Source organism: Oryctolagus cuniculus, chromosome 4, assembly GCF_964237555.1.
Source record: "Oryctolagus cuniculus chromosome 4, mOryCun1.1, whole genome shotgun sequence".
In the NCBI taxonomy this organism is placed as follows: domain Eukaryota; kingdom Metazoa; phylum Chordata; class Mammalia; order Lagomorpha; family Leporidae; genus Oryctolagus; species Oryctolagus cuniculus.
Window position 1 is genome coordinate 70,075,387 of NC_091435.1, and position 22,864 is coordinate 70,098,250.

Here is a 22,864-nt window from a genome sequence, read left to right on the forward strand (position 1 = left end):
TTCTGGACATTGCAGTCATTTGGGGAGTGAACCAGTGGAATGGAAGACCTCTCTCTCTCTCTCTGGCTCTACCTCTTTCTGTAACTCTGTCTTTCAAATAAATAAAAAAAATTATTTAAAAAGAAAGAATAGTAGAGGGTAGTAATACTATTTAATCTGGGAACATCAAAATAGATAGGGGTCAGATACAGTTCCAACTCCCATAGAATTATAAAAAGATTATTAAGACAGAGAATATTTTATTTTCCGTAGCATAGAAAGTTATTGGGATAAAACAAAAATCCCTAATTCTGCTAAGTAAAGGAAAATTCAATGAGCATTAAAGCCTCTTAACAGCTCAATGTGTTCCTCTCAAAGTGCAGACTCCATCCAGGGGAAGGTATCCAGGCAAAATATTGCATCACTACATGGTAGGGGCACTGTAGGAGCTCTGGCTGGGCTGATAAGGAAGGTAGATCAGTCTAGGACACATGAAAGGATTCTGGTGTTGTGGCACAGCAGGTTAAGCCGTTTCCTGCAAGGCCAAAATCCCATATGAGCACTGGTTTGAGTCCTGGCTGCTCTACTTCCAATCCAACTCCCTGTTAATATGCCTGGGAATGCAGCAGAAGATGGCCCAAGAGCTTGGAGCCATATCAGCCATGTGGGAGACTCAGATGAAGCTTCTGATTCCTGGCTTTGGCCTGGCCCAGCCCTGGTGGGAATGAACCAATAGACAGTTCTCGCTGTCTCTCCCTCCTTCTCTGAAACTCTGCCTTTCAAATAAATAAAATAAATCTTAAAAACAACTCAAAAGATAAGAGCTCATAACTCTGTGATCCTCAAGCTGAGGATTCTGTAGAGTTACTTTGCAGAGTCAAGGGGGAATGCTACCAGGTGGATTCTCCAAGGATGCTTGAGTCATGCAAAGGAGCAGCTCCCTTCATGAACACACTTACCTCGGTGCTCACAGGAGAAACCTCAGACCTTGAAAGCATTTAAGAAACCCTCATGGGGCCAGTGCCATGGCATAGTGGGTTAATCCTCCGCCTGCAGTGCCAGCATCCCATATGGACGCTGGTTCTAGTCCTGGCTGCTCCTCTTCCAATCTAGCTCTCTGATATGGCCTGGGAAAGCAGTAGAAGATGGCCCACGTGCGTTGGCTCCTGCACCTGTGTGGGAGACTGGGAGAAAGTTCTTGGCTCCTGGCTTCAGATTGGCACAGCTCCGGCCATTGTGGCCAGTTGGTGAGTGAACCAACGGAGGGAAGACCTTTCTCTCTGTCTCTTCCTCTCACTGTCTGTAACTCTACCTCTCATATAAATAAATAAAATTAAAGAAAACCTCATGGGACTGGCACTGTGTGTAAAGCCACCATCTACGATACCTGCATCCCATATGGATGCCAGTTCATATTCCAGCTGCTCCACTTCTAATCCAGCTCCCTACCAATGGCCTGAGAAAAACGGCAGAAGATGGCCCAAGTGTTTGGGGCCCTAGAACATCCAGGGCTGGGCCAGGCTGAATCCAGGAGCCTAGAACTCAATCTGGACCTCCCATATCAATGGCAGGGACCCAAGTACTTGGGTTATCATTTATAGACTACTAGGTTGTGCATTAGTAGGAATGTTGGAATTGGAAGCAGAGTTGGAATTGAACCCATGTTCTCTGATGCGGGACACAGGCATCCAAGTAATATATTAACCACTATGCCGTCTCTAAAATATTTTAATTTTAAAAAATACCATGAATTTACACTTAAATAATTTACATTCAATCAAGAACAACTAAAACCAGTAATAAAATTAAGGAAAGCACAGAAAAGTCAAATAAAATTTCATTTATTATTCAAAACAACTAAAAACAGTTTTTAGAGCCACTCATTGGATGCTGAAGTTTGGAACAATCAGATATGTTCTTACCATCAAACCTGTTGTACTTCCAGTGACTACTGGCTTCTTCCATAGGAGTGATACTCAACACAGTGTTTTCAGAATCCCCTTCTCCATCACTTGCTAATTCCTGTTTAAGTTTGGTGTCTAACCAGTCATTGACCAGCTCCTGAGCTATCAATAAAACAAAAACATCTTTTAAATATTTTAACTGCTTCAGAGACTCTTCATCCATTGTTTTCATTCATTCGATAAATATTAACTGTCATGTATCACCTACTGTAATAGGTTCTTGGAATACAGCTGTGAATAAAACTGGAAAAATAACCCCTCCCACCATGAAGCTTAAATTCTAACTGAGAAAGAGAGATAATTAAGAAAAAATAAGGGAAAATAAAGTAGGGAAAGGAAAAATGAAGTAGAGTACATGGAAGATGGGCGCTGACGCTTTAAATTGGGTGGGCAAAGAAGGCTTCACTGAGAAGATATTTGAAGAAAGAAGAGAAGAGAGGGAGGGAGAGTCACATGGATATTTAAGGGAGATTATTCTAATGCAAAGGCCTTTAGGTAGAAATGCCTACAGTGTTGGAGAAATAGCAAGGAGGCTGTGTAGCGGCAGAGAGAGGGGAGAACAGCAGGAGATGAGGGGAAGAGGTCAGGTTTAGGGAAGCAGTAATCAACAGGGGGGAGTTTTGCCCCATAGTAGACAGATGCCAATGTCTGGAGTCATTTATTTTTGAAGACTTATTCATTTATTAGAAAGGCAGAGTTATAGATAGAGAGAGAGAGAGGGAGAGATCTTCCATCTACTAGTTCACTCCCCAAATGGCCACAATGGCCACAGCTGGACTAATCCAAAACCAGGAGCTTCTTCGAGGTCTTCCACGTGGGTACAGAGGTCAGGCATTTGGGCCATCTCCCTCTGCTTTCCCAGGTACATTAGTAGGGAGCTGGATCAAAAATGGTGCCGGTTCAAGTTCTGTATGCTCTAATGTGGGATGCCAGTGCTGCAGGTGGCAGCTTAACCTGCTATGCCACAGTGCTGGCCCCCAGAGTCATTATTTTAAAAACCTTTACTTATTTCAGAGCCAGAGAGATGGAGACTGTGCATCCACTGGTTCACTCCCTAAATGCCTACGACGACTTTGGATGGAACCAGGTTGTAGATCAAAGCCAAAAGACCTAAAGGTCTTCCACATGGGTGGCAGGACCCAGTCACTTGATTCATCATTGCTGCCTCCCAGGGTCTGCATTAGCAGGAAGCTGCAGTCCAGAGCTACAGGAAGGTAGACCCTCCAATATGGGAAACAGACATCTTAATTAGTATCTTTTTTTTTAATTTTTTTTTTTTTTGACAGGCAGAGTGGACAGTGAGAGAGAGAGAGAGACAGAGAGAAAGGTCTTCCTTTTGCCTTTGGTTTACCCTCCAATGGCCACCGCAGCCAGCGTGCTGCGGCCAGCGCACCGCGCTGATCCAAAGCCAGGAGCCAGGTACTTATCCCGGTCTCCCATGGGGTGCAGGGCCCAAGCACTTGGGCCATCCTCCACTGCACTCCCGGGCCACAGCAGAGAGCTGGCCTGGAAGAGGGGCAACCGGGACAGAATCCGGCGTCCCGACCGGACTAGAACCCAGTGTGCCGGCACCACAAGGTGGAGGATTAGCCTAGTGAGCCGCGGCGCCGGCCCCTTAATTAGTATCTTAATCACTAGGACAAATGCCCACCCCAGAGCCATTTTTGTTTGTCACAACTGGGGAAATGAAATTAGTTTCTAGTGGGCAGGGGCCAGGGATGCTGTTAAACATGCTGCATTCACAAGGATGGCCCCTCACATTTAAAAGTATCTAGCCCAAAATATGAAAAGCCATGAGGTTACAAACTGCCTTCTTTAGAGTCTTGAAATCATTCAAGGTACTAAGGCTTTTACTCTGAGTGCAATGGGAGGCCATAACCAGGAAGGTTCTGAGCAAAAAACTGACTGACATTTTAAGAGGTTCACTTTGATAGACTCTGGGCAATGAGCACAGAAGTAGGGGACACCAACTGGGAGACAACTGCAATAATCTAGGACAGAGGTAAGGATGGCCTGAACCTGGAATAGAGAGATAAAAAATGGTCACGGTCTAGAAAAGAATGTTTGGAGTTGGATTTGACATGATTTGCAGATGGACTGGATATGGGATATGGAAAAAAATCTACAAAGATTTTGACATAAGCACTGCAAGGACAGAGATGTCATTTATTGAGATAGGGAAGGATAAGCAGCAGATTTGGAGAAAAGATCAGGAATGCAGTCTTCGATGTGTTAGGTTTGAGATGCTTATGAGACATCCAAATAGGGATGTCAAATAGGCAGTAGTTCTGGATTAAGGGGAGGAGTCTAAGCCAAGGAAATAAATATGGGAAATTTCAGGAAATGTTCATGGAAAAGTTGATTTTCACAAAGAAAGTTTTTAAAATCAATATATATAAATGGTTTTCAAAATTTTCAAAATGGAAAATGCATATATTATGAAAAAATGCACAATTTCAAAATTCTTTTGCATCAAAATTAACTTATGTTTTAGTTCCATTTTCTATTAACTTTTTGAAATATTCTCATACAAATAAAATTTAAAGCTGTAGCACAGATCACCAAAGGAGGAAAGTAGATAGAGAAAAAGTTAAAGAACTAGGCCTGAGGAACTCTAGTATTTAGGAGTTAAAGACATAGGGTAGGGGCCAGCATTGTGATGTAAAGGTTTAGGCCCTCTGCCCCCAACACTGGTATCCCATATGGGTGCCAGTTCAAATCCCAGCTTCTCCATTTCTGATCCAGCTCCCTGATATTGTGCCTGGGAAAGCAGTGAAGACGGCCTAACTCCTTGGGCCCTTGCACCCAAGTGGAAATCCAGATCAAACTCCTGGCTTCGGCCCAGCCTAGCCCTGGCCATTGTGGCTATTTGGGAAGTAAGCTAGAGGATGGAAGATGTCTCTCCCTCTCTTTCTCTCTGTATAACTCTGCCTTTCAAATAAATAAAAATAAATCTTAAAAAAAGAAGAAGACGACGACGACATAGTGGGGAGCCAGGAAAGCTTACAAAAGCTGACTGGAAAGGAGATTCCATTGAGGTAGGAAAAATCAGAGTGTTTGACACCCTGAAAGCCAAAATCCACTTGGATTTCTTTCCTAATGATATTGAGAAAATCAATATAGGTATGGATGGAGAGGAACATCTACTTTAGCATTACCTTCATCATTGCTATTATTATCAAATAGCACCTATGTGTAGGGCATGGGGTGTTCAAAGAATTACTACTTAGTTCATTTTTGATAATATGTTCTTTTGTCTATTTTAGCATTTGCTTCATCATTGTTGTTATCACTGTTACCTAGTTCTTATGAGGCCGATGCCAACAGAAAAAATAGCGGGGAAAAAGAATCACAGTAGTAGAAATTAAGTGTAAAAAGTATACTAGCAACTAACATTCTTAGCTTTCAGAGTAAGTTGAGGAAGGGGGCAGATATTTATTGAATAACTGTGTATAATAAAAAAACATTTATGTATATAACTTTTTTTTTTTTTTGACAGGCAGAGTGGACAGTGAGAGAGAGAGACAGAGAGAAAGGTCTTCCTTTGCCGTTGGTTCACCCTCCAATGGCCGCCGCGGCCAGCGCGCTGCGGCCGGCGCACCGCGCTGATCCGAAGCCAGGAGCCAGGTGCTTCTCCTGGTCTCCCATGCGGGTGCAGGGCCCAAGGACTTAGACCATCCTCCACTGCACTCCCTGGCCACAGCAGAGAGCTGGCCTGGAAGAGGGGCAACTGGGACAGAATCCGGCGCCCCAACCGGGATTAGAACCCAGAGTGCCGGCGCCGCAAGGCGGAGGATTAGCCTATTGAGCCGCAGCACCGGCCTACATATATAACTTACATGTAAAATAATTCAGTTCTACTCTATGCCATTCATAGCAAACAAGGGTTTGCTATGAAGAGTCTCCAAAAGAATAAAGGAAACTTCCCTGGGAGGGTTAATCTGTAGAAATACCCCCACAGCGGTAGAGGAAAGGCACAGACTACCTTAAGCAGTTTCTCAAAGCACATTCCTCAGGACACTAGTTCTTGTAAGAATATTCATAAATTTGGCAAGGGGAGAACAAAATGATATAAACCTTTGAAAATCATTTTCCATCCATACACTAGTACCTCCTTATGTGGATCACTAGTTTCTCAGGAGAGTAATAGGCATTTCAGGATACAAACGTCTAAGGAAGTTTGGGACATAAGGTGTGTAAATGTTTCTTTTTAACTGTAAGAATTTTCAGAAACCTTAACAGGCTAACGTGTACTGTGCATCCCTAATGAACTGGGGTAGACCAAGACAAAGATTAACAGTTTCAGTCCAACACACAAGACCAGTCACTATCACTGCTTACCCAGAACTGCACAGTGGCCTGTGCTTTCTTATTCTCCCATATAATCCATTCTTCATTTAATTTTTCAAAATGCCCAGTCAGGCTTGTGGTTAAAACGCCTCAATGCTGCCCTAATTCTAGCCCCCCTCCCCAAGGCTTGTAAAGCCCTATGTGATCTGTCTTCTGTTCACTCTTATAAACTCTTCTTTAGTGGGAAGCTCCAGCTGTGCAGTCCCCTTTCAGTTCTTTAAGCTCACCAAGCATGTCTGTGCTTCAGCTCTTGACATATTTCCCTCTGTCAGGGATGCTCTTCCCCTGTCACTGCTCAGCTGACTCTTTGCTAGCCTGGCCCAAACACGAATGACTTAGCACTACCTAATAATTCTTGTTAATTTTCTTTAAAATGCCATGAAATAATGGTTTTGCATCTTTTGTTCATTACCAGTACCTCCAGTGCCTAAAATAGTAACTGGTACAGAGGAAGAATTAAGTATATAGATGTCGAACAAATGAGGAAGTAAAATAAATGACTGGAGACATAAATAATCCAAATGGGAACTGGCTTGCAGGACTTTGCTCCTACCTCAATGACTTCTTCCCAGTCACCTTGCTAGTTCCTCCTAATCCCTTTTATCCCTAAATGGCAGAATTCCTTGGGGCATCGTAACTAAAATAACTGAATTCTAGAGAGTAAATAAATACTTTTGGGAGACAGAGAAGTTAGATGGGTTTTAGAGTCTCTTCATAAGGAACAAAATTGATTTATAAACTAGTAGTTAAATTATTTGTACAATACCAGATCAGTTTAATGTGCTACTTTCTCTGCAATAAGACTAAAACTATACTGAGAGTCAAACAGCCTATGGATGTAGTGGGTTCTGTTTCAAAAAACAAAATGTGCCTTATGTATGCTCTTACTTGTTTATATTGGAATTAATTCCAGAGCAAATTAGCTCCAGGGCAGTAGGATTAAATAAAAATTAAGAACAAGAGTAACATGACTAGAACCTAGGGAGATTACTGACACCATAAACAAGAGTGTCAAATTATTAAGTCAACAACAGGAGTCACTGTGTACTTACTTCTCATGTGGGATCTGTCCTTAATGTGTTGTCCAATGTGAAGTAATGCTATAACTAGTACTGAAACAGTATTTTACACTTTGTGTTTCTGTGTAGGTGCAAACTGATGAAGTCTTTACTTAATATATACTAAATCTATCTTCTGTATATAAAGATAATTGAAAATGAATCTTGATGTGAATGGAATGGGAGAGGGAGCGGGAGATGGGAGGGGTGCGAGTGGGAGGGAAATTATGGGGGGGGAGCCATTGTAATCCATAAACTGTACTTTGGAAATTTATATTTACTAAATAAAAAAAAAAGAAAACTTTAAAAAAAAAGAACAAGAGTAAGAAATCTTCCATTATGCATTTTCAAATACATTATGGATTATACTTTAAGAACTGTTAACACTAAAGGGGGAAAAAAAAGCCTTCTCTCACCTTCTGCATAGACTTCATCATGATCTTCTATTTGCTCAGATGTTTCCAAATCTGGGATTTGGCCCCAAAGCCTTCTTGGTAAATCTGAATTTCTGGCAGAAAACACATCTGAAACTGCAAATTCTGAGGCCTCCTCCACTCTCTGCAATGTCAGAGGAAAAAATTCCATTAAGATGACGACTTTGTTCATAAAGAATTTAACTCCTATTTAAGAATCTGGTTTTCTACCAAGATTCTTTAATTTTTTTAAAAGATTTATTTTATTTATTTGAAAAGCAGAGCTACACAGAGAGAGGGAGAGAGAGAGATCGTCCATCTGCTGGTTCATTCCCCACATGGCTGCAATGGCTGGGGCTGGGCCAGGAACACTTGGGTCTTTCACATGGGTGCAGGGGCCCAGTGACGTGGGCCATCTTCTGCTGCTTTCCCAGATACATTAGCAGGAAGTTGGATGGGACTCAAACTGGCACCCATATAGGATGCCAGCATTGTAGGCTCAACACATTATGCCCCAACACTGGCCCCCATTGTTTCATTTCTGAAAGCACTCTGAGGTTTAAACATCCATGCTAAACAAGTTTGATTTCATATTTAAGAGGGTATTTCAAAAGGCTCATGGAAAAAATGAAATTAAAATGATTATTTTGGTGAAAAAAATTTTTGAAATCCATGCATAGCTTTTTGATGATTCACACTTTCCATGGACTTTTCGCTCAAAATAATGACGGTATTTTACCAAGTTCTAATACGTGTTCACAAGGTTTACATTTGAAGAAAAAGTTATTTAGGCTTTAGATAATTTTTATTTAGGGCATTTTAATGGGATCCTCAGAGCTGGGTATTTTATTTCAAATAAAAATATAATATTTTAGTAGTTTCTATGCCACTAAGGATTTGCATACACAGGCAGATTAAATACAACTTTTTCAGTTTCCTACTCCTGAAAGAAACATCCCATCATATATTAGGAAAATACAGGTTTTATAAAATTGTGATAAACAGTCAATGTTTATCTGTAGTCATTCAAAATGTTGTATTCCACAGTTAAAAGTCTAGTAAAAAACATGACCAAATTTATGGGAATTGAGGAACTGGAGATGGACAGTCAGACTTAGCATTATGATTTACCTGCACAAATATAAAAGAATTTATTTTACAACAAAATCTCTGACTTTCCCCTTCCCACATCCTTGATCTTCCCTGTAGGCTTGCTGTGTTCCCAGTCTTCTTATTTTTTAAAAAAAGATTTATTTATTTATTTTGCACAGTATACAGAGGAAGAGGGAGACAGAGAGAAAGAAAGATCTTCCATCTGCTGGTTCACTCCCCAGATGGACTGCAAGAGCCTGGGGCTGGGCCAGGCCAAAGCCAGGAGCCAGGAACTCCATTCAGGTCTCCCACGTGGGTTGCAGGGGCCCAAGCACTTAGGCCATCTTCTACTGCGAGTAGTACTTCTGCCAAAACTTGCCAAGAACTATCTAAGTATCATAGATATCATAAACCAAGTTTAAGTCAGAAGATAGGAATTAAGTTGAAAAGTCAAGGGTAATTTGAAAATATGTAAAAAATAGAATATACAGGAAAATATATGAACAAAAAAAAATTCCATGATCTTATCACAGTTAGAGTCAAGAAAATATCACGACTTCTTATGAGGTTACTCTGTAGAGCTATTTTCCCACATTATTTCTCACGGCCCCTAATGTGTTCAAATTTATGTTGGTACCATATGTCATTTACTGGACTTACGGTTTATACGCAATCATTCCCTTCAGGTTTTTAAATTCTAATTAGAATGAATTTCACAAAAGTCATGGGTGCCTGCTTTTGTATACACATAAACTTACAAAGAAATAATATACAAATAAATTAATCCATTTTAGTTTTTTAAACTAATACCGACAAAAAACTAAACAACAAAAATAGAGGTATACACTTGACTTAGTTCCTCAGGCCATGAGTGAAAGAAATAACCTTAGCTGGGATTTGTAAAGGAGAGTAGAGAGCTTGGGAGATATGAGGAAGAACACTGATTTGGAGGCAAAGGAGAGTCTGGATCTGACAAAGAAGGCAGTAATGACAAATATTTGCTTGGTTATAACAAAGCAAGTATTTAAAAATCTCACTTAAAAGTAAGATTTTATTTTATTTTTTGGCAGGGGTGGGCTGGAGGGAACTACCAGACAGCAGTAAGGATTAGAAATAATCTCTGACATTGCTGGGGAATCTGAACTTACACTGAGGACTGCACAAATCCTTTGTGTGGTTCTTGGGAGAGAGTGGACGAATATTGTACCTACTGGGGCTAGTGCTCAGGCACTGGTCTCCATGGAGGAGAGGAGCTCAGCTGAGCAGAATAAACCTCCCTTCTGATTAAAAAAAAAAAATAGAGATTTACCACACCAAACCTGGGTGTGTCACTTCAGGCATGCCTTTAACCCTGGATATGCCTCTCTGCTAATGTACCTGGGAGAGCAGTGGAGGATAGCTCTACTGCTTGGGCATCTGCATACACCTGGGAAACCTCGATGGAGTTCCTGGCTCCTGGCTTGGCTTGGCACAGTCCTGCCCCAGCTGTTGCAGCTTTCTAGGGAAGTGAACCAACAGATGGAACATCTCTCTTTATCTCTGTAACGCTGCCTTTTAAATAAATCAATCTTTAAGTTAAAAAAAAAAAAAGAAATAATCTCTGTATGTCTTAAAATAGTACATGATCAACTTCTTTTTCCCAAAAACTAAATAAGCCAAGAGACAGGAGAAGTCTACCCTGTGTTTCAGTAAAAACACTGTTGACAATTTAACAACTTATTCTTTTAGCAAGTCCTAATTGAAGGCTGGCTCTCTTCCTATCACTGCAGCAGGCATCAAGAGAAAAAACAAAAGTAAGTTTCTATTCTTGAAAAATTCACTTTTCTTCTCCCTTGCATAGGCATTTGGCCAAATGGTTAAGACACCAGTTAAGGTACATGGGTCCCACATCAGAAGGTCTGAGTTCAATTCCCAGCTTTGGCTCTTGACTTCAGTTTCCTGCAAATGCAGACCCTGGGAGGCAGCAGGGATAGCTCAAGTAGTTGGATCCCTACCACCCACATGGGAGACCTGGATTAAGTTCCCACTCCTGGCTTCAACTCCATCTGTCTCTGACTCTCAAATAAATACCTTTTTAAAAGTTCATTTTTGGTTCCATATTCCATGTATATAACAAACAGCGGCCATTTGAAGAGTGAACCAATGGGAGGAAAACCTTTGTCTCTCTCTCTCTCTCTCACTGTCTATCTTTGCCTGTCAAATAAAACAAAACAAAAAACAATTCAGTAACAGTTCTAAAACAATATGTGGTGATTTAAAAAGAACTGTCTGAGGGCCGGCGCCGTGGCTCACTTGGTTAATCCTCCACCTGCGGCACTGGAATCCCATATGGGCACCGGGTTCTAGTCCCGGGTGCTCCTCTTTCAGTCTAGTGCTCTGCCATGGCCTGGGAGGGCAGTGAAGGATGGCCCAAGTGCTTGGGCCCCTGCATCCGCATGGGAGACCAGGAGGAAGCATGCGGCTCCTGGCTTCGGATCGGTGCAGCACCGGCTGTAGCAGTCATTTGGGGAGTGAACCAACAGAAGGAAGACCTTCTCTCTGTCTTTCTCTCTCACTGTCTATGACTCTACCTGTCAAATAATAAGAATAATAAAAATAAAATGAGCTGTCTGAGCCAGTGCTGTGGCGTAGCAGGTAAAGCCACCGCCTGCAGTGCCGACATCCCATATGGGCACCAGTTTGAGTCCCGGCTGCTCAACTTCCTATCCAGCTCTTTACTATGGCCTGGGGAAAGCAGTAGAAGATGGCCCAAGTCCCTGGGCCCCTGCACCCGCATGGGAGACCGGAGGAAGCTCCTGGCTCCTGGCTTCAGATAGGCTCAGCTCCAGCTGTTGCGGTCATCTGGGGAGTTAAACAGCAGATGGAAGACCTCTCTCTCTCTCTCTCTCTTTCTACCTCTCTGTAACTAAACCTTTAAAATAAAGTTTAATACTCAATAACTATGTTATATATAAGTGTATAATTTGTAAAGAAACTGTGTCGATGCCGGCACTGTGGCGTAGCAGGTAAAGCCGCCACCTGCATGCAGTGCCGGCATTCCATATGGGTGCCAGTTCGAGTCCCAACTACTCTGCTTCCAAGCCAGCTCTCTGCTATGGCCTGGGAAAGCAGAAGATAGCCCAAGTCCTTGGGTCCCTGCACCCACATGGGAGACCTGGAAGAAGCTCCTGGCTCCTGGCTTTGGGTCAGCACTGCTCTGGCCGTTGTGGTCAACTGGGGAGTGAACACTGGATGAAAGACCTCTCTCTTTTCTCTCTCTCTCTCTCCTCTCTGTAACTCTTTCAAGTAAAATAAATACATATTTAAAAAAAACAACTGTGTCATTCCTATGATCTTATAAGTGCTCAACAGATGCTCCTTGTATCCCATGGCACACAGATCCACTCCAGACTCTTTGAGGTCCTTGCCACTCATGGCAGAAACATCTGTGATGTAACTCTTCATTTCCTGAAGAGATACAAACATCTGTCTCCTGACATACTCCCATGTGAAATCATGATAGTTTTGTAAATGACATATTTTAAGTGCCTAATTCTTTTAAAAAATTAATTAGTTAATTTTTATTTGAAAGGGAGAGATATCTTACATTCATTGGTTCATTCTCTAAATGCCCACAAACAGGCAAGGGCAGGATAGGCCAAAGCTAGAAGCCCAGAACTTAATCTCAGTTTTCATGTGGATAACAGGGATATAAGCACTTGAGTCATCACCTTTTGCCTACCAGGGTGCACATTATCAAGCAGCTGGATAGGAAGTGGAGTAACTGGGCCAAGAACCAGGCGAGCATCCCATGTGATGCCTTAAGTAAGCATCGTACCAAATGCCTGCCCCTGTCCAGGAAGATTTATTTACTTATTTAAAAGGCAGAGTTACAGAGAGAGGGACAGAGAGACCCTCCATCCAGTGGTTCACTCCCTAAATGGCCACAATGGCCAGGGCTGGGCTGAGCCAGGCCAAAGCCAGAAGCCAGGAACATATTCCAGGTCTACCACGTGGGTGCAGGGCCTCAATTACTTGGGCCATCTTCTGCTGCTTTTCCAGGCACATTAGCAGGGAGCTGGATCAGAACTGGAGCATCCAGGACTCAAACCACTCAAACGATGCCCATATGGGATGTTGGCACTGTATGTGGTGGCTTAACCCACTATACCACAGCGCTGGCCCCTGTCCAATTCTTTTTAATCACTCTATATAAAAGTAAATGCTTGAGTTTATATCTGTGTGTATAAATGATAATATAATTCTAAGGCACAGAGTATTGGTAGATGGGGTTAGGTGGTTAGGATGGGTGAGGGGCATCTGTTCACTGAGGGGGCATCCGAAGACAAGCTGAAAGGAAAGGATTTGAATTAACCTCTGAGAGAAGATGGGAATTTCAGACTGAAGATTCAGCATTAGTTGTGGGGAGCAACTGGGAGCAACTCGGACTAGACTAAGTTACTGGAATTAAGACTTATTCTATGCATCTGCTCTCCCACAATATGGCGCTGGGAGAGGAGGAAACAGCTTCTACACAGCTGCCTCCAGTTCAACCAATAAACTGTAGGACCTGCTCCTGATTGGAGGAGAGCAGCGTACTCGGCGTGTGGGTAGCAGAGTTGGGATTGGTGGAAGAGGACTATAAAGGAGGAGAGAGACAACATGCACCAGAAACATCTATCTGAAGGAACACCTGTGCAGCCCCCGAGAGAGCCGGCCGGCGGTGTGCCGCTCCCCCGCGGAAGTGGGGAAAGTGGCAGGAGGAATCGCCCTTCCACGGAGGTGGAAGGGTCGGTAGCCAACCCGGGAAGAACCAGCAGCAAACCCGGGGAGGGCCGAGCAGACAAAAGAACAGCGCAGGGTCCTGTGTCGTTCCTCCACGAAGATGGGGAGCGACAATTAGTCAAAGCAAAGGGAACACTGATCTGATTGTTGGAAGGGAAGGAGACTGGCTTGAGAGGAGTCACACAGAGTATACATTGCAGGGCTGTTGGGTTAAATTGATCCTATAGGTTGACTGATAGAGAGACACACAAAAATCTAAAGCTTCCAGAGTATGAAAATGTTGGAAAGCTCAGTAAAGTGGCAGAATGTGCTGGAATAAGAAGATGAGTCATTCTCTCAAGTCAGGATGAGGATGAATTGTAAATCATGGTGGACTGTTGCATTTTCAGTGAGCTGCCACAGGACACAATTCACTCAAACATCTGCCTGATTCTAAGAAATTTCTACATCCGTGAGGATGACTCATCATCTCAGCCTCAGGGTTTGTTTGATCTTCTATATTCTAATAGTCTTCCTCTTGATTCCACTTCAGCAAACCTGCTGACATGCTCATTCTGTACCACGTCACCCGGAGTTTTACATCATTCAACCTAAACTCTGATAACCCGTCTCCAATATGCATCTCCCCATTTGATTTTCCCCTACTCCCATGGCATTGATGTCACTGTGTATCTCCCTCTTCTCTCAATCTATGAGTCCTTTAAAGTGTCCCTTTCCCTTCCCACTAAGGGTGGAGATTCAGCTACTATGATACAGCATCCTCAAAGCCCTCATTCCTTTGCTTTTCCAATGAAAACCTCCAAACCTAGATCAATCTGATGTATGAATTTTTGGCACCATGAAAAATTATGGTTATATATTTTAGCAAGATCTCCACTGCTGCTGGGTAAGCTCACTTTATTTTTTATTTATTTATTTATTTTTTACAGGCAGAGTGGACAGTGAGAAAGAGAGACAGAGAGAAAGGTCTTCCTTTTGCCGTTGGTTCACCCTCCAATGGCCGCCGCGGCCGGCGCACTGCAGCTGGCACACCGCGCTGATCCGATGGCAGGAGCCAGGTACTTCTCCTGGTCTCTCATGGGGTGCAGGGCCCAAGCACTTGGGCCATCCTCCACTGCCTTCCCGGGCCACAGCAGAGAGCTGGCCTGGAAGAGGGGCAACCGGGACAGAATCCGGTGCCCCGACTGGGACTAGAACCCGGTGTGCTGGCGCCGCAAGGCGGAGGATTAGCCTAGTGAGCCGCGGCACCAGCCTTTTTTTTTTTCTTAAAGATTTATTTTTCACTTGAAAGGCAGAGTTATAGAGAAAGGAGAGACAGAAAGTGAGAGTGATCTTCCAGTTAGGTCACTCCCCAAGTGGCTGCAGCAGCTGGGGCTGGGCTAGGCCAAAGTCAGGAGACTGGAACCCCATCTGGATCTCCCAAATGGGTGGAAGGGGCCCAAGTACTTTGGACCATCTCCTGCTACCTTCCCAGGCACATCAGGATGGAGCTGGAATGGAAGTGGAGCAGTCAAGGCCCCAACCATTGCTCATGTGGGATACTGATATCACAGGTTGCAGCTTAATCAGCTGCGCGCCACAGCATCGGCCTCCAATCTTTTTCAATTCTGAAGAGAGAACTTTCAACTTCTGTCATGCTCCATACACTTCCTATATATCCTCCTTTCCCTCCACATAACAAGGGCTTAGCTGATTTTGACAAGGTTGTGCACCCAAGTAGATTTGGAAGTCTCTGTTGCAGAGGATGTAATTGTTTTGGGTACCCAGAGCTGGGATGTGTTGGGAGTAAAAACAGAAAAGATAGATAGTAGAGAACCAGGAGATAACAGTGTTATAGAAAGGCAATGGAGGAGAGGATTTCTAGAATAAAAAAAAAAAAGTGATAACTGTATCAAATACAACATGAAAAAGTTTGAGGACTATCAATCACTGGATTTGGCTACGAGCTCATTTATAAGAACTTCTGTGAAAAGATAAGAAACAGAAACCAAGGAAAATAACTGTGGACATTGGAGGATAATAAAAATACAAAGGCAAGGAGTCCAGGTTATATATTTGAAGATAATGGAAAAGAAAAAGAAATTGTTCAGCAATCAGAATGGACTACAGTGTTAGATAAGGACTTATTTTTTTCAAGATGGGAGATTTGAGGCTGAACGGAGAATAAAACTCTGTCATGCTGGTTGACAACTGTATAAAGAGGAACATGGTACAGGTAAATCAGCCTCCTGGTTTAAATATTCTCCTCTGGAAGAGGTGGTAACCAACTGTTGTGACCAAGCCCTGCAGAGATATGGCACTGGGCCCCCCAAAACTGACATGCAAGCCAGTCTTAGATGGTGAGGAGAGGTCTTCTAAGGCTAGCCTCCATAATAGTGGATCCATTTTAGTTGTCTTATATGTCAGGCCTTCCGCAACAGCCAGGAAACCTTCCCAAGCCTCACATAATCAGAGTCTCTGATCACACACTTTCATTACATCTTTAATTCTCCTATCAGCTTTGGGTAAACTGTTTATCCTTCACTACACTACAAACTCTTGGAGGATGAGATTGTACCAGTCCTCTCTCCTGTTTTAGCTCTATTGCCCAAGAAAATGGGCTAGTACTTAGTAGGCACTTAATACCTGGTGCCCATAATGCATGTCAATTTAGACAGTAACTCCTCAAAATAATATTAGGTAGAAAGATATTTCCCCAGGAAAATATTGCTTGATTTTGAAATATGTGGTACACAAACACACTGAGTATGGCAAGTTGTCTAACTGACACTCAGAGGCATACAACTGAAGTGGTTTGATGGAACTTTCATCTTAAATAGTACCCTGACTTGAAAGCGTACATCTCATTTCAGGAAGAAATCTCGGAGGTTATCTAACCTAATCCCCTATTCACTGAAAGCACAAACATACTCTTCATTATCCAAACATTAAGCGACCATTTACAGTTCACTTGAATAGCTCCAATGATAGAAAACAGATCTCTGTATGAATGCTCACTCCATTTCTGGACCCCTCTAGTAATTAGAAAATTCTTACTTGTGATGCTCACATAGTCTTCATCAATTGAGCCCCTAGGTCAGTGTAATTATACTACCATCTCTCCAACAGCTGTAGTAGGCCACTACATCCTTTTCCAAGGTTTGTCCTCCCTGTTCTGCTCAATGTTTCTTCATGTGATACTCATGGCATTTGAAGCAGCATGTCTACATGCTGGTTTTCTTGAATTTGTGCTTAAACACTTCCAGGAAAAGCAACAAAATAGTGGGGAAAAAGCATAAAATTCAAGCAACATACATAGGAATAAAAATAACCACGTATATGTAAAATGGAGGCCTTATACTCCTTTTCCATGTGCTTATGACTCTTAATTCTCTTTTAATACTGATTTTGAAATACCCTTACCTTAATCCAGTGCTTCACATCATCAGGGTCAAAAGCAAGCTGTAGATAACATACATAGTATATTAACATACAGCAATATATTTATCAATTTTGGTATTTAAAGTGTCCCTTAGGGGCCGGCACTGTGGTGCAATGGGTTAACGCCCTGGCCTGAAGCGCAAGCATCCCATATGGGTGTCGGTTCAAGACCTGGCTGCTCCACTTCCAATCCAGCTTTCTGCTGTGGCCTGGGAAAGCGGTAGAAGATGGCCCAAGTCCTTGGGCCCCTGCACCCGCATGGGAGACCTGGAGGAAGCTCCTGGCTCCTGGCTTCAGATTGGCAGAGCTCCGGCCATTGTGGCCAACTGGGGAGTGAACCAGCAGATGGAAGACTTCTCTCTCTCTCTCTCTCTCTCTCTCTACCTCTCCTTTCTCTCTGTGTAACTCTGACTTTCAAATAAATTAATAAATAAATAAACCTTTAAAATAAAATAAAATAAAGTGTCCCTTATTCTTTCTCCAAAGGACTTTATTAGAAAGCTGAGCACCAATAACAATGAGAGCACACAGAATAACAGTATGAAAAAACATGAAGTCTTCTCTGGGACACTGTCTGACTGGTTTTATTTCTTGTCTAGGTCCAACTTGAGATCCTGATTTAACCAGGCTAAGGGAGGACCCAGGAAACATGATTTAAAATAAAAGAGTTATTTAATTGAATGTCAGAATTACAGAGAAAGAGGGAGATAGAAACAGAGGTCTTCTATCTGCTGGTTCACTTCCCAAACGGCTGTAATGCTCACTCCAGGAGTGAGCCAGGCAGAAGCCAGGAGCTTCACTGGGGTCTTTCCACATGGGTGGAAGGGGCCCAAGTATTTGAGCCCTGTTCTGCTGCTTTCTCCAGGCCAACAGCAGGAAGCCAGATCAGCAGTGGAACAGCCAGGACATGAACCAGCACCCATATGGGATGTCAGTATCCCAGCATTGCAGTGGGCAGCTTTACTCACTACACAGTGCTGGCCCCAGAATCATGATTTTCTGAAAGCTACCAGGGGTTAAGGGCCAAGACAACTCACAGGAATGCTAGATATAATATTTGTCACAAAAACCCAAAGAAGTATTAATTAATTCTCTTAAATATCCAAGTAATCGTCTTCTTGGAGAAGTATCTGTTCCTCTCTGGCCTCTTTTTAGGAGGTAGCCTGTAGCAAGAGGTTACCACCTTACCAAGATCAGGGACACTGTTCAATGCATTAAGTACGAGGGAGTAGACTAAGGGTTAATCAATCCTACTTCTGCTGTTCACAAAATGGAAAGTGATGGTGTGAACAGTTAATTTCCATCCAGACCAGTCAGACATGATTAGAAATCAGACCATTAGGCTACATTCTTAGTAGCTCACAGAGTTCTCTGAAATAGTCCACTAAACAAATAGAAGAGGTTTTTCAGTGGGTTTTAAAAATAAGGGGATATCTAAGTCAGCATACTGACACATAGAGGTGAGAAAGGTAAATTCTTTTTCACTTACCTAACACTTCACCTTTAAAACACCTAACAGATATCTAATTAATGCAGCTGTACTGTTAAATAATTTTGTCACTCCTACAGAGACAGAAGTAATCCTATTAAAGCACAACTGAACTTCAAGGAGCTCTTGGGCTTTTACCTTTTTATTCTATAGGCAGTAATAAGCACCAGCAGTCAAAAATCCTTTCTCTGGCAATCCTAGGAGACTGTCCTACATTTTTATCCGTCATTATCAATTCTGTAGCCATAATCTCCTTTGGATCCAATCCCTTATATAAGGATACATTGCAATAGGAGAAGCCTCAGTTTCCAAGAATCTCTAATGCTCAGGTCTGTTCCTCCTTGTATCTGTGAGCAGGACAGTCACAAAATAGAATATGTCCAGTTCTTTTAGCTGGCATATTTAGAATAAAGCCCAAGAACAACTGCCTGGTGCCCTCACAAAGGCCACACATCTACAGACTAATTTTTAGCAATATGCAACTTAAGGGTGCCAACAGCTGGTGAAATTGCTCTGCAGCTGAAAGCTGAGAAGCCTCTCCATTTTAGTATCCTCATTTACATCTAAAGCATTTATTTTTGTCACTGTTAACAAGGTAGCTTGTTGAAAGCACACACCGTGTGACTGTGACTCCGCACATGTTACTGACATATGTTGAAACTTAAAATGGGAAATCGGGTTATCAGGTTTTTTTTTTTTTTGGGGGGGGGGTAGTTTTTGGTCTTCAGGTGGCAAAGCACATTAAGCCCACCTTTGGGACCCCAGCACCTCATATCAGAGTGCCAAGAATTGAGTCCTGGCCCACCCTACCGCCACCCTTGCTGCTTCCAATCCAGCCTCCTGTTAATGTAAACCCTGGGAGGCAGCAGATAATGGCTGCCACCCACACGGGAGACCCAGCTGGCGCTCTCTGCTTCTGGCTTGGGCCTGGCTCAGTCCTAGCTGTTGCTGGCATTTGGGGAGTGAACCAGCACATGAAAAATCTCTATTTTGTTGCTGCCTTTCAAATAAATAAGATTAAAATAAATATTTTTAAAAGAGGTAACACATGAAAAGTATTCTTTGAATATCGATAGAATAATTCCCATGTGAACCAAGTTTTGCTGTATTCAATATCCACTTAAATTCCTGAGTTCATATTGGATAGTATATGAGAAAATGGAAGGGGAAGGGCATCGGCAGAGCATTTAAAGCGAAGATCTTGCCAACAGACAACATGTGCTGGACGTTTTCTAAAATTAGGGGGAGAAGCGTTCGCGATTCCTCCCACCCTGATGGGCACTGGCGAGCTCTCCAATTGGAGAACAGCGTTAAACGGCAGCCGTTCTTCCACGGTGCTCCCCATTAAAGCCGTAAGGCAGCCACACCCCAAAATTCCTAGAACCATTTCACTCAAGGCAATGTGGGTTCCCGGACACGTCACGTAAGGATGCCCCGGCGGGAAGAGGCAGGAACCACAGGAAGGGCTGAGACTGGCTTCTGGGCATCTCTTTGGGACGCTCGCCGCCCCGAAAGCCCAAAGCTTCCGATTGGGATCACCTGGGGACTCGGCTTCCTTGTGAACCGTTTCCAGCGACTCAATCCCATCCTCTTCTTTGAGGAGGGCCTTTCCTGGGGCGCCAGCAACATTTTCCTGGTTCAGGCCCGGATCTCGACCAAAGCTGTACCAACAGCTCCTCTGCCAAGGCTGTTTCCGGGTCGCACTGGGAGTTGTAGTTCCTGCAACCAGCAAGGCCAGTCGGTGTCGGCCGTCGCCGAACCACTACTCCCAGGAAGCTTTGCGCAGGCGAAGCTCAGTTACCACGGCAACGGCAGCGGTCCTTAGGACTTTCCTTCATGTCGCTTTTGCTTCTTTCTGGCTCCTGGTGATGACGCAACGTTCCTTGATTGGTTCTGCGTCGGAGGCGGTGGTTTAGGGGTCCGAGAATTCTACTAGCGGGACACGTGGTAGTGAACTGTGAGGAGTTGAGGGATCTTAAAGGCCAAAAGAGTTGGGAGATTGCAGGTAAGTGCCCTCTCTCCCTGCTGGTGCGGGAGCGGCGAGACGTGAGTGAGTCGCGTGGCGTTCAAGTGCTTCCTGGTTGTGCTGCAGTAACTTGCTGTATCCCCGCCATGTCTCCCATCCTTTGAGTCTCTTGGTGGATCTTGCTTTCTGTGAATTCAGATTCTCTCAAATCACGTCAGCGGTGCCGACATCTTTGGAAGAAAAGGGCGCCTTTTCGCCCGCCCGCTGGTCAAGAGTCAAGTTCCCAGCCGGAACTTTTTCTGAACCTCGCAGAGCCCTGAGGGATTAGGGGATGGGGCGATCAGCTAGGCACTGCCCGAGGTCTGGAGTCCCCAGGAGGTGGCCCATGGGTAATACCCACATTATTGGAGTATTGTTATGATTAAAAGCCAGCGTATATAAGGCATTTTTGCGCGGCAATGTAAACGGAAGTTGACTTGAAATAGGTGAAAATGAGGGCAGGAAAGCCGAGCCTTCAGGCTGTTGTAGTTGTCTGGGACCTGCAATGTAACTTGTCCATCACAAAGGGAATGGCAGAGTAAGTTATGTTACATCTAAACTTCATGGTTGAATCCCAAGTTCTTTTAAAAACTCTATGTCTCTAATTTGGTAAAGATATCTATTCTGTATTCCTGGGGGAGGGAGAAGCAATATATATAGTATGTTTCCATGTTTGTAAAAGCAAACCCTGACTAAAAATACCTCCTCCCACATACAAGTTTGTTTAAGGGTTGTTTGAGTCTGGAGAAAGGTAGAAGAGGGGAGGATGGATTAGAGGCAAAGAAGGTAGAAGGAAATAAAAAGAAAAACACTGCAGTAAAATGGAAAAAAGACTAGAGGTTATTACCTTAATATTATGATTCATATGTAGACATGGCATGTGCTTATGGCCAAGATTGATGGGCTTATTAAAATACAGCCTCTGAAAATAGGCTTCTAAAATTTAAGTTCTAGCTCAGCCACTTGCCAGCTGTTGATTTTATTAGCCCCAATTTTCTAATCTATAAAATGGAGATAATCATAGCATTTATATTATACTCTTTCTGTAAGGTATAATGGAATTAATATGTTAAAAAAAGTACTGGATACATATTAAATACCCAATAAATATTAGTTGCTTCTGTTATTAGGCTTTTCAATAGGTGAAATTAACTTTTATTGTGACTGACATTTGGACTCCTACAATCTTTGTATTTTCTATTTTTCATGTGCTTTTTTGGTCTTTCTTACATTTTGTTGGATTATTCAATTTTTCTTTTTTTTCAAAGACTGACTTGATGCTAGTTTTGAGAAAACATAGTAACTTGCAAACCATTAATGGTACAGTTTTCTTTTCCCCCTAGGATTTTTTTTTTTTTTTTTTTTATTTGAAAGGTTGAGTGACAGAAAGAGAGGGAGAACAAAGAGAAAGATCTTCCACCCATTGGTTCATGCACCAAATAGCTGCAACAGCCAGGTCTGGACCAGGCTGAAGTAAGGAGCCAGGAATTCCATCTGTGTCTCTCACGTGGGTGGCAGGAGCCCACATACTTGGGCCATCCTCTACTATATTCCCAGGTGCATTAACAGGAAGCTGGATAAGAAACAGCAGCCAGGACCTGAACTCATCATGATATGGGATACTGGCACCACAAGCAGCAGCTTAACCTACTGTGCGAAGTGCTAGACCCTCAATTTTTCTTTACCTCCTCTTTCCCTCTCCATGGGCTTGTAAATTATGAATCGTATCATTAATCTTTCAATGGTTGCTTCTAGAATTTTAATTACACATATATGACAAAGGTTAACATTATTCAGTACTTCTTTCCCCAAATAGTGTAAGGATTTTAGAATATTATACCACCAACTAATCTCCTTCATCTTTAAAATTTTAGTATTCATCATTCCTGTGTCATTTCTGAGTCAACTTAGTGCACCACATTGTTTTAGAAGTGCTGCTGTTGAGGCTGGCGCTGTGGTACAGCGGATTAAAACCCCAGTCTGTGGCACCAGCATACCATATGGGTGCCAATCCAAGTCCAAGCTGCTCCATTTCTGATCCAGCTCTCTGCAATGGCCTGGGAAAGCAAGTCCTTGGGCCCCTGCACCTGCGTGGGAGACCTGGAAGAAGCTCCTGGCTCCTGGCTCCTGGCTTTGGATTGGCTCAGCTCCAGCAGTTGCAGCCATTTGGGGAGTGAACCAGCAGATGGAAGACCTCTCTCTCCCTGGCTCTACCTCTCTCTGTAACTCTGTCTTTCAAAAAAATAAAATAAATCTTAAAAAAAAAAAAATAGACAAGGGGGAAGGAAGCCAAAAAAACCAGAAAAACAGAAGTGCTGCTGGCTTGTTTC

The 22,864-nt window shown here is 43.1% G+C and overlaps 2 protein-coding genes across 9 annotated transcripts in view; one reads left to right on the forward strand and one right to left on the reverse strand.

Moving 5' to 3' along the window:
• The window catches only part of CCDC191 (coiled-coil domain containing 191), a 110,448-nt gene extending 90,152 nt beyond the window's left edge, over window positions 1–20,296 (reverse strand). For 2 of the 7 annotated variants that reach the window (XM_051819025.2, XM_002716832.5), the window contains exons 1-4: window positions 20,069–20,296; window positions 17,023–17,061; window positions 7,768–7,909; window positions 1,902–2,045 (exon numbers count right to left, since the gene is read on the reverse strand). In XM_051819025.2, the coding sequence (XP_051674985.2) occupies window positions 1,902–2,045; window positions 7,768–7,909; window positions 17,023–17,061; window positions 20,069–20,158 (415 nt within the window). In that variant the 5' untranslated portion in view covers window positions 20,159–20,296. Of the gene's footprint in view, window positions 1–1,901; window positions 2,046–7,767; window positions 7,910–10,926; window positions 12,114–17,022; window positions 17,062–20,068 lie in introns of those variants that run through there. The other 5 variants (XM_070072124.1, XM_051819026.2, XM_070072126.1 and 2 more) reach the window with 4 other exon arrangements.
• A 54-nt stretch (window positions 20,297–20,350) lies between these two features.
• The window catches only part of QTRT2 (queuine tRNA-ribosyltransferase accessory subunit 2), a 30,027-nt gene continuing 27,513 nt past the window's right edge, over window positions 20,351–22,864 (forward strand). The window contains exon 1 of one of the 2 annotated variants that reach the window (XM_002716831.5): window positions 20,351–20,534. The gene's annotated coding sequence lies outside the window, so the exon portion shown is untranslated. The remainder of the gene's footprint in view (window positions 20,535–22,864) is intronic. The other variant, XM_051819033.2, reaches the window with a different exon arrangement.